The sequence below is a fragment of the Nesoenas mayeri genome (assembly GCF_963082525.1).
Source record: "Nesoenas mayeri genome assembly, chromosome: 16".
NCBI lineage: Eukaryota > Metazoa > Chordata > Aves > Columbiformes > Columbidae > Nesoenas > Nesoenas mayeri.
In genome coordinates, this window is record NC_137562.1 from 10,952,748 (window position 1) to 10,969,033 (window position 16,286).

Genomic DNA, 16,286 nt, shown 5'->3' on the forward strand with positions numbered 1-16,286 from the left:
GCAAAGGTCCGAATGAGAAAACTGAATATTTTTTTGTGCTGCTTCCCCCAGGCAGATGATTCTCTTGAACAGGCCGCTCTGCAGGGCTCCTGCTCAAGGGACCCCTCGGCCCTGCTCGTCGGCTGAGGTGTCACCAGCCCCATGGCCCCGCTGCCCCCGCCAGCCCCATCTTCAGTTTCTCTTGTGCAACGTCCTGTGCTGTCACCGTGTCCTCAGGGGGACAAGTGACTGGCTGGTCAGCTGCTCCTGGCATCGGGGCAGGGGAAGCTGCTCATCTGGGGGTGTGTGGGGGTCTGTGACCACTTTTAAAACCTGTAGTCAGGAAGCAGAGCTCTTCTTTAGGCATAGAGGTTACTCTCTTATTGCTCTTTCAATAAAATCTTTCTCTGCCTCAGTATTTCTCTCTCTGAATATTTATTTGATGGGGTTTTCTGGCTCCACCGTGCCTCTGTGCCATGTGGCAGCTGTACCTGTAGCACACCAGCCGGTACCTCACAGCAAGTGCTTCTGCAGCTCAGAGGCTGTGGCACAAGGTGAGAAACAGCAGATCCCCGGCTCGCCATGTGGAGGATGCGGGTTCAGCAAAGCCTTTGCTGACATTCCCTGCTCATTTGGAGCTCGCTGGGGCAGCAGGTCCTACCCGGAGCCCGGCGGTGGCTGTTGCGCAAGGCTCTGCAGGAGCCAGGCACAGATAAACTGAGTTTACACCTCCCCTTTAAGAGCCCATTATCCCCTCATTGTGCAAGATGCACGGGTTGTTTTCAGCTGTGGCCTTAGCAGCAGGTTTTATCTCACAAAGGCATTAAGTGTTGAGGACAGCAGGACAAAGGAGCCCCTTTGTCTGGAGCTGGCGTGGGTCGGGTGTCCCAGCGCACAGGGGCTTTTCTGTGGGAACACCGGGAAAGCGGCTGGTGGCTGCGGGGACGGGCGGGATGAGCCTCGGAAGCTGCTGCTCAGGGCGAGCACTAAAGGAGATAAAAACCTCCCGGTGCTTTTCTGAAGCCTCCTCAAGCGCTCACTGGAAACTCGAACAATTACCCCGGTAGGGCAGTTTGTGTGAGACAGCCCGAGTGCAGGGTTAAGCGGGGTTTGGCTGGAAAAAGCTCATTTTCCAGCACGGCTCTCAGGCTCATTGCAGCTCCACGTGCTGCAGCTTCAGTCTCGGGCTCCTCCTTTGTATCAGCGCTTGAGTGCTGATAACCCTGATAACTGGGATCCAATAACCTGTTGCTCAATGCTTTTCCCTGTTTTAGAAATCATTATTTATTTTGGAATATATTAAAACCACAAATGCTGATTTCTACACCCAATCCACTAGCCCAGCTTTTACAATTTAGGCATCTTTCTACTTTTTCCGCATCAGCTTTGCTATATAAGGGCCCGCTGTTCTGCACGGGGAAGCAGAGCTGCAGGTCTCCCTGGACTGAGAGCCAAGCGCTGGAGACCAGAACCAGGCTTTGAAATTCGGGACAAGATCAGGTATATATGCTCAAAATAGTGGTGTGGGGTGTTGTGAGCTTGGGGGCACAGAGTCACCCTTTCACATACAGGACTTACAATACACTCTGGTGAGCAAGAGAAAACAGGGGAAAAATACCAATAATGGTAGAAATGCTGGAATTCTGAAAAAAAAAAATGAGAAAAGGTTGCTATAGTGAAATGAAAATCCTTCCCTGAAGAAAAAAACATTAATTTGATATAAAAGTTATGGATTTCATGTGTTGCAATGTCCTCTTAAGGTACTTGTTATTATTTTTATTATTATAATGGTAAAACACACCATTTTAAAAAGAAGGGCTTTATTCCAAACATGAGGTGTCTGTATAATTGCAGCATTAATTTGCATACCCATTTACAGGGTGGTTATTAGGGAGGGGGGCTCAGTGCAGTCTACAGGTTATGAGTAACAATTTCATACTGTAAACGTACAGTTATGTCACCATGACCAGGGATGCAAGGAGCAGGTTGTCCGGGCTGCCCATAAATAGGAATAAGCAAACAGGTGCTGGAGTTGCGCAGAACCCGGCCTGGAAAGGTCCCTGCAAATGTGGACGCCCCCTCCTCCCTCTTTGTGTGTGTCCCCAGCTGTTGGGTGAATGTGACTTTAACTCAGGAACAGTTTGGGTTATCCTAAAGCTCAAATAAATTTTCTATTTGCTAAAAAAATTTCATTCAGCTCAAAATATCCAACTCCCCTTTATTACCCAGGTGCCACCAAGGAGAAGCCACCATGTCACCAGCCCTGGGCACCGCCCTCCTGTATGCCCTGCTGACCCCGGCACTGGGCCAGCGCACAGACGCTGTCCTCAGGCTCAGCAAAGGTGTTTTAAGCGATGGTGAGTATCTCTGTCCCCATCAGCAGGACCCTGGGCACGAGAACCACCAGGGTCCCTGGGGGTTGACACCGCGGTACCAGCACAGCCCGATCCACCAGGGAGGGGAGGGGAATCGCACATGGAGGTGAAGAGCATGAGGCTGCATGTGAACCCCCCTCAAACCGGAGTAATTTCTTTATGTAATTAAAATTCCAGCTGGCCAGGCTTCTAAAAGGAGGGAGACATCGCTCATGTGGGACATTGCATGTCCCAGAAGCCTGCACCACTCAGGAGGTGTGAGCCACAAAGCAGATTGATTATCCCAAATTCAGGACTGATCAGTGCCCAACCCCGCGATGTCTCACACCTTTTGCTGTCTTACTGGTGCAGCCGCAGACAAATTCCCCCAAGCTGCCTCCTGTCCTGGCTCCCAAAACCCTCTTTCTGTCACATCACACATGGCACAAACTGTCAGCGGGTAGCTGGGGACTGGGATGGGCGGTGATGGCGATGGAGCACCAGCCCCTGGGCAGCCCGTGCTGGAGGAGCACAGAGAGCGGTGATGCGGGCAGGGGCCGGCAGCTGCCTGCAGGTCCCTGCAGCGGTGGCCGGGGGGCTCTGACGGCAGCGATGTTTCCAGCTCTTGCAGGCTCGCTCCAGCACGGCGACGTCCTCCAAGGTGCCCTGGGAGAGGTGCCGCTGGGAAGGGGCCGTCCTGGTGCAGATGGAAGTGCAGACCTGCGGGGTGGCCTCGGAGGAGGTCTCCATGGTGGCGGTGGTGGTGGTGATGGTGGCCTGCTGGGTGGGATCACTGGTGGTTTGCTGGGTGGCGGGGGGCTCCTGGGGGGGCTGCTAGGGGGTGTGCTTGGTGGAGGAGGTGATGCTGGTGGTGGTGGAGGGCTGCTGGGGGGGCTGCTTGGTGGCGGGGGCAATGCCGGCGGTGGTGCGGGGCTGCTGGGGGGGCTACTGGGGGGTGTGCTTGGTGGAGGGGGTGACGCTGGCGGGGGGCTGCTGGGGGGGCTGCTGGGTGGAGGGGGTGAAGCTGGTGGTGGGGGGCTGCTGGGTGGGTTGCTGGGTGGTCTGCTGGGTGGAGGGGGTGATGCTGGCAATGACTTGCCAGGTGGAGGAGATGGTGGAGGTGCTTATGTGGGGGGGCCCAGAACCTCCCTCAGAGGCAGGCCGGCAGCTGATGGTGACGTCCCCAGTGATGGTGTCCCCGCAGGGGTGGCTGGAGGAGCGCTGGGACAGGGAGGTCTGCTCGGTGACAGAGGTCTCCTCGGCACGACAGGGATCCTTGGTGGCACCGGTGGCCTCCTTGGCAAGGGAGCACTCCTGGGCAACGGAGGGCTGCTGGGAGGCGGTGGCGTGCTCGGCGTCCTCGGGGAGGGCGGTTTGCTCAGCACCGTCCAGGGGCTCACCGGGTAAGGACAGCACCGGAGGGTTCTTGCCGGGGGGCAACTCCTGTCCTCTTTGGGGTAGTGATGGTGCTTCTGTAGATGCTCAGATCTGTCTTGGGGCTGATGCTCTGGGACAAATGCTGCCTAGAGGTTTCAGGTTTGCATTGCCAGCTGCAAAGGAGCCTCTGGAGCTGCGGGTGGAGGGTTGAAGGAAACAGCAGTCAGAAGGCGCTTGCCCGTAGAGGGTGCCCCAAACTGTCCCTCGGCCCCGTAGAGCCGGTACCATGGCTGCCTAACCAGTGCTCGTGTGTTTGCAACTGCCTCATTTTAACTCATTTGAAGCCCAGCATGGAACAGAAGCAATAATATGGCAACGAGGACAAAGCTTCTGATAAACTGGAAAATAACTGAGTAAATTTGGTGTCTTTCGCCATTTCTGGTCTAAATGGCCTCTGAGTCACACACCCCTGAGCAGTGGCTTTGTGCAAGCAGCAGAGCCCAGGGCGGGGTGCTCAGACCGTGGCACTGGTGTCCCCTCGCTGTCCCTGCAGGCTGAAGATCGTGGAGCTGACGCTCCCCAGGGTGTCCCTGCAGCTCCTGCCCGGTGTTGGTGTCCACGTCAACCTCTACACCCGGGTGGCCCTGAACGCCAAGTGGTAGGTCGGGTCACAGGGGTGTCCCCAGGGCACTGCCGGCTCCTGGCAGCCAGCAAGCAGCTGCTGATCTGACGGTCGCCGCTTCCCCCTACGCAGCCTCCTGGGTTTGCTCGACATCACTGTGGAAGTGAACATCACATCAAGGGTCAGGCTGACCACGGATGACATGGGGTCCCCCAGACTGGTGACAGAGAGATGCAATACCCTCCTTGGTGGCATTAAAATCAGACTCCTGAGAGGGTGAGTGACAGAGGCGTCCTTGGCCAGCGTGAGCAGAGCGGTGAACGCACAAGGGCATTTCCCCATCACATCCTAATCCCATGGGGGACTGTCACCAGCAGCCACTGTCCCTGCAGGTGTCAGTTGCTCACTGGACGTGTGATGGGGGTGACATAAGGGCTGCTGGAGGTGATGGTCCCTGTGTGCCCCTTGTGCAGCCACAGCAAATGGACGTGTTGTCCCAGAGGGTCGCAGGACCCCACGGCAGGCCTAGAGGGACATGTCTGTCCTATGTGCCGTGTCCGTGGGTCATTTTAACTGACATTGCACGGGGTCTTCTAAGGTGTAAGCGCGTGGTGTGTAAATCAAACAAACCACTTGGGCTGGGGCTGTTTCTGCTCATTTAAGGAGACTATGCACCAGCAGATAAAAGGCAGCAATAAATTTCCCACTGGCTATTTTGGGATGCAAATTACACTTATCTCATGCAAAATCCAAGCATACATGATGCACTTTGCTGCCGCAATTGCCTTGCTCCAGGAGGTCTGCGCTCCATGCTATTCACAGGGAATTGTTTAACAAGCCCAATTTACTTTGCAGCAGGTGTTTTTTCATGGTGCTCCTTTATTTTTCCACAGCCTGCTCCCAATTGTAGATAATTTATTGGCAAGTGTCCTGAACAGACTTCTTCCTAATCTGGTAAGTCAGAAAAATTCTCCACCTTGGAAAGGAGCGATAAGTCTGAAAACCCATGGTGCAGCTCCCACAGCATCGCTGCTGTCCCTGCGCGGGACCGTGGCTGCTGTCCTAGTGCTGCTGTGTCCATCCCCACCCAGCAGTTTGGGGTTGGGGGGTGATGTGCCACATCTCCATGTGCGTGGAGAAGCTGTTTCTCCCATGCAAACGCAGGGTCAGTGAGCCTGGCACAGGCTGCCCCAGTGCTGGGAGCTTCTAATGATGCCCTGGGCTGTGTCACAGGCTGGTTGGTCTCTGGTCCCTCTTGAAAGCCCTGGGAACTCTCCAGCTGCCCTACATGGGCTTCTGAGACCAGGTTCTACCCCTATTATGGGCGAAGTGCCCAGGGCTGGACCCGGAGCTGGTGCAGCCCCCGCAGCACCGTGGTGTCACTGTGGGGACCGCCATCCCACGCCCTGGTGCTCCTGTCTCCAGGGAAAATGAGGCAGAGCCAAGCTGGGCTGCATGTCCCTGTTCAGCTCCAGACGTGGGTCACTCAGTGTCCCTCTCCGCCTCTTGCAGCTCTGCCCGGTGGTCGATGTTGCCCTGGGACTCGTCAATGACCAGCTGGGGCTTGTGAACTGTGAGTGCTCAATGGGTCCCACGCTTCCCCCATGTCACCTCTGCTCTGGCCACATGAGGACTGTGGCACTATCCCCCCTGCTGCACCCCAGGCAGGCAGAGCAGCCTCTCCACATCCACCCACAGTCCCCAGTCCTGCCCCGTGCTGGGGGGGAATCCGGCAGCTCCCTGCCCAGAGCCTGTCGCCCGGGCAGCAGCAGACCAGAGCCCCAGCACACCTGAGGATGCTGTCTCCCCCCCAGATCTCCCTGCCCTCTCCTCAGCTCTAAGCACAGCCCCCTGGGTGCATCAAGTGGCAGCAATGTGGGCTGTGAGCCATTCCCTCCTCAGGGCCAAGGGGCTGCTCTGAGTTCCCCTGCAAGGCAGGGCAGGGGACATTGCCCCGAGCCCCGGGGGAACCGCTGAGCTGCTTTCTCTCCCCAGCACTGGTGCCGCTGGGATTGCTGGGCAGTGTCCAGTACACCGTGTCCAGCCTTCCCCTGGTGACCGGCCAGTTCCTCGAGGTGGACTTGAACGTGAGTCCTGCAGCTTCTCCTTCTGTCTACATAAAGGGTTGGGGTGTTTCACTGGGATTTGGGGGACTCTCCTTGGGGCACGTACTCTCCACACTCTGAGGTCACTCTGAAAAGCTGGGGAGGTGCTGGCTTGTTGCCTGGATCTTGCTGCTGTCACCGTCACGGGAGAGCGCAGTGGGGTTTGCATTTCATGAACTTCTGGACAAAGGAAGTGTCATGGGGCCTGACTTGGCGTGGCCATGCGTGCAGCAATTTCACACTGAAGGAACATGAAGTTAACCGTAAAGGCAAATATTGCAAACATTTTGGCTTGTGTTTCCTTCCCCTGTACCTGCAGACTGTCGTTGGACGAGTGGCAGGGGGACTGGTGGACTATCCACTGGGAAAGCCAGAGACTGTCCCCACACCGCCCCGGGTCCCCATGCCACCCCTGCCCCCCATGGCGGCCACCAGCTCCTCCCAACTGTTCCTGTCCGTGAGCTTCCTGGGCACCGTGCTGGCCGGACTGCAGAGGCACCGGGCCCTGGACCTGGACATCTCCACCGGCATGGTGAGCGGGAACGCGGCCTCCCTGGGGCTGGGAGTGCTGGGGGCTGTCAGACGTGCAAACTGGTCCCACTGGGCAATGCCTCAGCTCCTCTGTGCCATTTGTTATGGTTCGCTGCTGTCTTAGGTGAAAAATGAGCCTGAGACCATGTGGGGAAAGCCCCAGGCATGTTGCTGGTGAAAGCAAATATCTGCTGACCACGGTCACACAGACATGCAGCATTTCTCTCCTCTCTGTCACAGTTCCCTGAGCTTCCGCCACTGACGACATCCACTCTAGGAGCCCTGGTCCCCACGGTGAGTCCCGGTTCTCCCAACACTGACTCCACCAGAGAAGCTGCATCCCGGGCAGGGATGTCCCCCTGTCCCTTCCTTCTCAGAGACACCATCCCATGAACTTGAACAAGCTCTGACTTGGGTCCAAAACTGCCTGGTTTGTCACCCTGTCACCTGCAGCTTTCTGGGTTAACAGAGGAGCCGGACAGCATCCCCGTCTGCCCGGGCTCCCTGTGCTCCTCTGGCGGGATGAGCTGCTCCAGCAGGGCTCAGGGCGTCCCTGAGCTGAGCTCACAGCTGGGCTGAGCTCACAGCTGGGCTGAGCTCACAGCTGGCCTGGCTTTGCGTCACCACGTGTGTGGGGATGAGCAGCGCAGGTCAGCTGCACAGTTGCTCCTGCTCACAGCGCTGGCCGTGCTCCCACCAGCAGAACCTTCCCATCTTTGGCTGTTGACAGGTTTTCAGAACATACCCCGAGCCACGTGAATTGCTGCTGAAAATTGCAGTCCCTGAAGCACCACTGGTGAGCTTAAGGAAAAATAAAGGTGTGATCCAGCTCAGGGCCACAGCAGAGGTGATGGTGATCCAGCCAGGTGATGTCCAGGAGTCTCTCTGCCTTCTGAACATCGTATGTATGAAAGACCAACCCATGCACAATCCCCTCCCGCAGTTTCCCCTCCCTGCATGGTGGACACACGGGTGCTGGCAGAGGTGACCTGCACCTGGTGTGACACAGGGGCTGCAGGGCTGGCCCTGGGCAGGGGCTGAGCAGCTGAGCGCTCTGTTTGAACACAGGACACCTCCCTGCTCGCCCAGTTTTCAGTCATGGACAACAAACTGAAGATAAACGTCATCCCGGAGAGGTAGGACACTGGGCTTCATCTGGGGGGATGGCAATGGAAATGGGGCCTCCTGGACTTGGTGAGGGCACGGGCAGGGCTGAGTGGGCAGGGGAACTGCTGGGATTGACCACCCCTCTGCTTCCTCCCGCAGGGCTGAGCTCTCCCTGGTGTCCTCCTCCATCGGTGGCTTTGATGTAAGAACACGAGTAGCCTCAGCAACGCACGAAATCTATTGCAGAAAGCCAAGTGCTGATAGATGTTAGCTTGGGAGAAATAAGGGCCAATTACAGTGCGACAGTTGTGCCATATTTTAAATAGCACCTTTCTGTCACCTCCAGAGATGGATTTATTTTTCATGGATGATCCATGGGCAGTTTTCAGAAAAATCCTGAGAGGGAGAGGTTTTGTATCCTCAGTGAACTGCAGGATTCCCAGGTGTCCAAAGGTCAGGAGAATTCTGGGCTCTGCCATGGCAGGACACCTACAGAGAGAGCACGTTGGGTTGCAGTGGTGGTTACTGAGGCAGCTCTAGCGCCAGTGGGAAGGGGCCTGAGCTATGCCAATATTTTGGGACTAAAATTCACCACAGAAATCTTAAAGTTCAGTTTCTGTAAAACTGGGAGTTTGCACTAGATGGTTGTGGAGCTGGAGCACCAAGGTCCAGGTTGGGTTCAGCTGGTGTGAGTAGGGTGTTCCCACATGCCCGGGCCAGGCTGAGGCTGGGGACCACGGGACAGGGACCAGCGCTGGCTCTAAGTGACTCTCTCCTTGTTGCAGATCTCGCTCCTGGAGACGCTTGTTGGCCAGATTTTTGATTTTGCCTTCCTGCCCACAGTGAACAGTAAGGAAACTTGAATGCCTCATCCATGCAGTTGTGCTGGACTGTGCATGATACCAGGGGTTTGTGCAGGTCACACCTGACCTCGTCCTGTAGAACAGGAACCAGTGGGACTGATCTGCATTGACGAGGGGGCTCATTTCAGGCAGCAGCATTTGTGGGGAGATGAACCCCCACATCACAGCACAGGGCCCCATGGCCCCTCTGTGGGGCTGCTCCTGCCTGCTGCTTTCGCTCACAAATTATAATGTCTTTTGCCAAAGCGCTCAGTCCCATGACCCAGAGCCTTCCCGGAGAGCCTGTTGCTCACGGATGGGGGTTTGCACAGGGGGAGGATGGAGTTGGGGGCTGAGCCCCAGTAGAGCTCGACTGTGACCCCCCTTCCGTGGTGCTGAGCTGGGCTTGTGACCCACAGGAGTGCTGAGTGTGGGGGTTCCGCTCCCCAGGCTGCTGAACATTGACTTCACCAATGCGAAAATTGACATCATCGAGGTAAGTGACGAGGTTTGCCCTAAGATTCCCCCTGGCACCCCAGCTCCATGTGCCCGTGGCTTGCATGGAGGATGCTCAGAGGAAAGGTGACCCCTTTGCTTCACCAGGATCTCATTGTCCTGTCGTTGTGAGCTGGGGGCACCAGGCTGGGAAGGGAGCCCCGGTTTTCCATGTCTGACCCCGGAGAGACCCTGGAGAGTCCCCACCGCATTTCTCCTCCTGCCTAAGAGAGTGAAGCAGCAGCTTGGTCTTTTCTGTGCAACTGTTGTGTCTTACCTACATGGCTTGGAACAGAAGGAACACAGGTGGCTTTTGCCTCTGAACCTTGTGTTTTGGACTCTTTTGTGGATTCTCCGAAGGATGTGGGTATATTGTGTGTTCTCACACTCAGGTTCAATAAAGTCCAGCCCTCTCTGCAGCCACAGCTGGTGCTCTAGACTGGGGGGTGGTTGGTCCAGTGACCCCCAGGGCTCAGGACAGGCGCCCTGTGCTGGAGGTGACCCACAGGGCTCAGGACAGACCCTGCTGTGCTGGGCTTTGTCCCAGGAGTGCTCAGGGACACGGCAGTCATTCCCATTCGTGCCCATGAACTCTGCAAGAGCTGCACAGTCCATTTGTCACAGGCTCTGTCCTGCGGTTCAGCTGCCTGTTGAAGCAACGAATCCGTTGCTGATCGAAGGTTCTAAAGTGCCTGTTGCCCCTGGGGTGGAACGGACCAGAGGGGACAGCTGTGATATCGCTGCCTTGGGGACAGTGTCCTGCCCCTGGCCAGCCCAGATCCACCCTCAAAGCCACCTGGAACCTGAGACTCAGGCTTTCTGTCATCTTTCTTATTCCTTTTCTCTTCCCTCTGTATATATTTGCCCATTTTCTTTTATTTGTTGTCTCTCAAGCCTCCTTTAAACTGCCAAGATCTGTCCTGGAGGCACAAGCCATCTCCTGCATGCCTTGGGGTGACAGGCAGTTTTCACGGCACAACTGGCTTGCCATAAATCCACATGCTCTTTAGTTCGTGATAACTTCTTTCTTTTCTAAATCAACCTTGTGCTGTTTCTGTATGTAATTAAGTCACTGGGAGGTAATTGCTCACCTCACACCGTCCTCAGACCCTCGTGGTCCCTTGAATGTGATGGAGCATCCCCTGGAGTGGAGCTGCCCTGAACTGTCTGGGGACCCTCTGCTCAGCTGGAGACCCAGGAGCATCCCCGGCCCATCATGGGCTCACTGGGTGCTGCCGGGCTCACTGGGTGCTGCTGGGCTCACTGGGTGCTGCTGGCCATGGTCTAGTGCAGCTGCGTGTGGCATCCGGGGTCAGGCTGGTGGCACCTGACGGGCAGTGAAGAGGAGCCGTCCCTGCTCCATCCTCCCTGGCCTTTCCTGGTTCCTGCCACTGGGTATATAAGAGCTGCTCCCACAGCGCCTGGGGACACCGTGAGCAGCTGCACCAGCACATCAAAGGGCTCCAGGTAAGTGGCATTAAGGGACTGTGGCCACAGAGCTCCTGTTCCCACTAGATCACCTACAGCAAAGTAACTTGGCTTTGAAAACAAGAATTTTAATGATGTTTTCCTTTGATTTCTGTAGCAGCATTTAATCATTTATGCAAATTAATTTTTAAAGCTAGCAGTGCTCTTGCTTGTCAAATTCCACCTTTATTTTTGTTGTTAAGTTTGCTGTAACAAATAAGCTAGCAGAAATGACTAGGATTTTGTTCATTATCTTGGTCACCAGAATTCAGAACAATTTTCAGCTTATCAGATCTCAGATGGTATAAAATGAGGGTTTATCTGCAAAGCCATACCTGCATTTTGCATGTACGAGATGTTCAGCTCGCTTAAATGTGTGTGACCAAGGAGGTACCAACCTGATAGATATTGTTAATAACTGCAGAGGCAGTTTGTCACGTATTCTCTGTAAGAGCCCCTGTAAAAGACCTGACGACCATTTCAGCTTCCCTTTACAATGCTGCGCACGTCTGGCAGAGACCCTCCAACAAATCCCCCTGATTTTATTTGACACCATTTTCAATGGGAGCTGCTCAAGCCTCTCTCTTTCTCTCCCGTTCAATAATCACAGCTACAGGAGCTGTGCATCATTACATGCTGATCAAAGGGAAAATGTAAAAGACAGGCTACTGAATTAAAGTCTAATTTAATTGTGCCAAGAACTGTCATAGAGGGATTTTTTTTTTTAAGTATCTGGAGCAGATAAAGAAGTTGTTCAGTCTGACCTAAATAATGTTGTTTCTCCGTGCGGAACCTCTGCAATCCGCAGCCCGTACATTGTTTTTCTAGAAGGGCAGGTCGGGGTGGCTGGGCTGCGGGCTCTGCCGGCGGTTGCTCCTCAAACCAGGGCCATGGCAGCGGTTCTGCAGGTGCCTCTTTGGTGTCTCTGCAAACACTGTTCTGTGCACAAACACTCCACAGCGCTGGTTGCAACCCCAGGCTGTCCAGCTCCGTTGGGAACGGGAAGTCCTTGAGGGCGCTTTCTTTCGAATAGAGGCAGATTAAATATGGGAAAATGGGCTCTTTTCATAACCTGAATGGAGCAAGATGAGAAAAACAAACAACCTGCCCATAGAAAAGTGAGTCTGATGTTGGCTGCGCTTGGAACTTTAATAACGCAAGGTGTTCTTCATAAGGAGGAGAAGGACACACTTTGACGTGCACCGTTCTTTATCTGGCCGTGCCCCTTTGAGTGTTCTTCTTTCAGGACCATTTTGGCGCTGCCACCAGCCATCCGTCTCTCTTGGCACAAGATCCTCCTGCCTTATGTCCATCTTTCCTGCTCTCTACAAAGTGGCATTTTCTCCCTCCAAGCCTCCCTGCACAGTCAGGCTCCCAGCTCTGCAGTGGGTGGCCTGACCGGGCATGGGGACACCAACGACTCCGGAGGAGCCGTCACAGTGTTCCAGCTGCTCCATGATAACCAGCAGCAGTTTGACCTCTGGGTGGTCAGAGGGTGCTGGGGGGCAGCGCTGGGCTCTCGGGCTGGAGAGGGTTCCTGGGGGCTGTATGACGTGTCCCACCACCCTGTGGTGGCACATGTGAAGGACAGAGTGGGGCCAGTGCCCAGGCTGCCAATTCCCCTGTGCTGGAGCTGGTGCTTGGGCTGATGTGTGTCTCTCCACAGGTGCCGGGTCAGGAGATGTTGCCCTTGTGGTGTCTTGTCCTTCTTGGGGGCCTCCTGCCCCCCTGCCAGGGCCTCCTCAACCTGGGCAGTGCCCTTGGGCTGAGCCCTGCGCAACCCGGTGATGGTGAGCTGGGGGGTTTTCCGCGTGTCCCTGGGGAGGGTGGTGGTACAAGTGGCCACACACACACCCCCTGATCTTGGTGTGTCCTCTGCCATGCTGGGCTCATGGAGTGTCCTTCTGCTCATCAGGGACCTGCCAGGCTCAGCTCCATGGGGAACCAGCTTTGGTCAAGCTAATGTGGCAGAACCAACCTCTCTTGTCAATGAAATCTTTCCAACAGTGCAAGTCTGATTACTAACTGGGACTTCTTTGGTGCAGGTCTGCTTGGTACTGGTCTTCTCGGCAGTGAAGGTCCCATCAGCAACAAAGGTGGATTGCTTGGTACTGGTCTTCTCGGCAGTGAAGGTCCCATCAGCAACAAAGGTGGATTGCTTGGCACAGGCCTTCTAGGTGAAGGTGGCCTGCTTGGTACCGGCCTCCTGGGCAGGGGCAGTCCAAGTGGAGAAGAAAGTGGAGGTCCCCTTGGTGCAGGAGAACAGCCCAGCAGCTCTGGGATCCTTGGCACAGGCCTCCTAGGTGAGGAAGCTCTACTTGGCACGGCTGTGCTTGGGAGACGAGGGCTTCTAGGTGGTGAAAGCCAGAACAGTAACGGAGGTCTGACTGTTGCAGGAGGACAACCTGGCAGCAGCGGTCTGCTCGGCACAGGCATCCTTGGTGGGGAAAGCCTTGACAATGGCCTTCTTGGCAATGGCCTCCTCAGCAACAAAAGCCTTCTTGGAGATAAAGGTCTGCTTGGCACAGGCATCCTTGGTGGGGAAAGCCTTGGCAATGGTCTTCTTGGCAATGGCCTCCTCGGCAATGGCCTCCTTGGCAATAGAAGCCTTCTTGGAGAGAAAGGTCTGCTCGGCACAGGGCTGCTTGGAAAAGGAGGTCTCCTAGGCAATGGAAGTACGCTTGATCTTGATGGTCTTCTGGGTGGAGGAGGACTCCTAGGTGGAGAACTGCTGGGTGGAGGAGGACTCCTAGGTAGAGGACTGCTGAGTAATGGGGTCCTTCACAAGTCAACACACTTGGCCTGGTAAGTCAGAGCAGAAGCTCGGTGGTGGTGGTGCTCACTGCAGGGTAACAAATAATGTTCAGAGGACAGGCTCCCCCAAAGGGGAGCTCCAGAGGACCAGATCCTTCCTGTTACACAGCCACCAGCCCTGGGCTTGCAGCTCATGTGAGGAGCTGCAACTGGTGAAATTCCAACCAGAGGCAGGAAAAGTGCTCCCCGTGGCAATGATGTGACTCTGCAATGGGCACCCCAAGAGGCAGGGGAAGGTTGAGGTTGAGTCTCAGTGGGACGTGGCCCTGAGAAACCTTGCCCTGCTTTGGGGTTGGGTCTTCTAGGAGCAGGATTGACCCTTCCCCATCTTCACTTTTGACTGAGAATATCCACACAGGTGACAGGTCAGATGGTGAGCAGGGAGCGATGGAGCTGTAGGGTCTGCTCCTGCTGGTCACGCCATCTCAAGGAGGCTTTGCTTCTGCACCCACCCGCAGGTTGAAGGCACTGAACCTCGAGAATGTCAGAGTGTCATGGCAGATCCTCAGTGGGCGTGAGCTCGTGCTGAAGCTGTACTCGAAGCTGGTGCTGCGCTTGCCAGGGTGAGCAGGGCTGCCGGGAGCGAGACCGCGGGGCCTGGGGCTGCTGGGGCGGACGGGACGTTCCTGGTGCTGGAGAAACGTCCCCAAACTCTGGGCAAGGGGCTGGCAGGGGAAGCTCTGCGCGGAGTCGCTGCTGCTCCCTGGGGACATTCCCAGCTGTCCCCCCGCCAAAGGCACAGCCGTAGTCTGCGGTCTTGGCAGAGGCAGAGGTGGCGGAGGCAAAGAGCCAAGAAGGCTCCATGCTCCTTCATGTTGCCTTGTCCTTCTTTGTCCTTCCTCCCCTAAAGCCAGAACTGTCCTGGGAACATCTGAGGGCCTGTTGGCACACTGTCCTTGGGTGACAATCTGCCAACAGGGCCTGGTGAAAGTTCTAAGACTAAAACCTTGTCCCAGCTGAGCCCAAGCTGGCAGCTCAGCCACAGACTCTGCTCATCTCTCCTACTTTGATCTCCTTCACAAGCCCTCGAGCCACAACAGTTACCTCCTTGTTTTTCAGGATTTTTCACTTTCTGAGCGGATCCTCGGTAGAAACGAACATCACATCCCACATCGCCCTGACCCAGGACACCCCCGGGGACCTCAAGTTCATGGTTAAGGATTGCAGCAACCTGCTGGGCGGCTTCAGGGTCAACCTGCGCCCGGGGTGAGTGCCGGAGTGCCGATCATCGCTGGGCTGGTGTCGCGCACCGGGGTCCCGTGTCTGGCCTTGAGACCACCCAGTGCTTCACAAGGAAGGCTAATTTAGCAAAACCCCCACGGCAGCGTGTGGAGTGAGTGGCAGCTCCATCACCGTGGGGTTTTCTCATAGATCAGCCAAGATTTTGGAGAATGCTGCAAGGGGTGGGATGTTGGTGTGTGCAGGGGAAATAGTGAAAGCCCTGTGCAGGACCAGCCCTTTGCGAGTTTGCCGTGGGGCCAAATTTCCATCTCAGATCTGGGCAGCACAGATTTATTTACACATTAACAATCAGATTTTGAGAGGCAGATAGCCAAGTCCTGAGCACCTGCAATTCCTGCTGTAGCCTGGGGGAGCTGTGGGCCTGCGGAACTGTCACAGCAGAGCCCAGGGGCAGCGGGTGCTCCCGCCCGCACTGGGGCAGCACAGGAGCTCGGCTGGGTTGGGTTGGACACCTTCCCTGGTAACTGTCACTTGTTTTCCTTCCCAGCCTCCTCACCAACCTGGTGAGCCGGTTGCTGAACTCCTCTCTGCAGACCCTCGTGCCTGCGTTGGTGAGTACCTGGAGCCCCTTCGCTGTAAGATGCTGCGCTTGAACTGAAATTACTGCTCTTGCCATAACTATGTAGCAGATTTACGTATACGTACATATATATATATATATATATATATATATGTGCGTGCACAGACACACACCCACATCCCATAAGTGAATTCTGCAGACTTCCTTGGTCTTTCTTACAGTCAGGATTTATTTGTTAGAAGTAATTCCAATTCCATCAGGCAATGTTACGGGATAATTTGTAATCAATTGCTTTCTGAAGCGCCTCCTGGTACCGCGCCGGTGCAGTAAGCAGGAGTGACAGCCTCACTTAGAGAAAAGGTGCTCGTTAGAAAATCCCTTATTCTGCTAAATAGAATCTGTGCCATTTTGAGAAGAGGGCTGAACAATTTATATTGCTCTTTTTCCATGGAGGAAACTATGCTGTAGGAGCTGATTATTCCATCTTGATTTAAAGTCTGTGAAACCCAAATGCTGTTAGGAAACGAGCTGCTACACCCACGATATTCTCACCGAAGTTGTGCCTCTTGTTACCATTGCAGCTTTGCCCATTAGTGAATATTTGGGTCAGCATCATCAATATTAAGCTACAGTTCCTCAACCGTAAGTTGTTAACTTTCCTCTGTTAATTTTGAGAGTGACGTGGGGGTTTTGCGTGTCCCCGGGGGAGCAGGAGCAGCCCCGCTCCATCACCAAAGCTGCGGTGGCACTGTCTGGCTCAGCCCCCACTGCTGGCTGCACCGAAGCACCAGGATCCTCCTGTTCCCAGGGCTGGTTTGTAACCAGGGCCAC

The 16,286-nt window shown here is 55.3% G+C and overlaps 1 protein-coding gene across 1 annotated transcript; it reads left to right on the forward strand.

Moving 5' to 3' along the window:
* Nucleotides 1-2,819: 2,819 nt before the first annotated feature.
* On the forward strand, nucleotides 2,820-13,056 carry LOC308046700 (BPI fold-containing family B member 4-like; the record flags this gene model as incomplete). Its single annotated transcript, XM_080354698.1, has 13 exons — nucleotides 2,820-3,736; nucleotides 4,264-4,368; nucleotides 4,465-4,608; nucleotides 5,226-5,286; nucleotides 5,845-5,905; nucleotides 6,328-6,419; nucleotides 6,757-6,969; nucleotides 7,209-7,262; nucleotides 8,037-8,104; nucleotides 8,235-8,277; nucleotides 8,861-8,924; nucleotides 9,337-9,413; nucleotides 12,925-13,056. The coding sequence occupies 13 exons, from the start codon at nucleotides 2,820-2,822 to the stop codon at nucleotides 13,054-13,056; spliced, it is 2,031 nt and encodes a 676-aa protein (XP_080210824.1).
* Nucleotides 13,057-16,286: the final 3,230 nt, after the last annotated feature.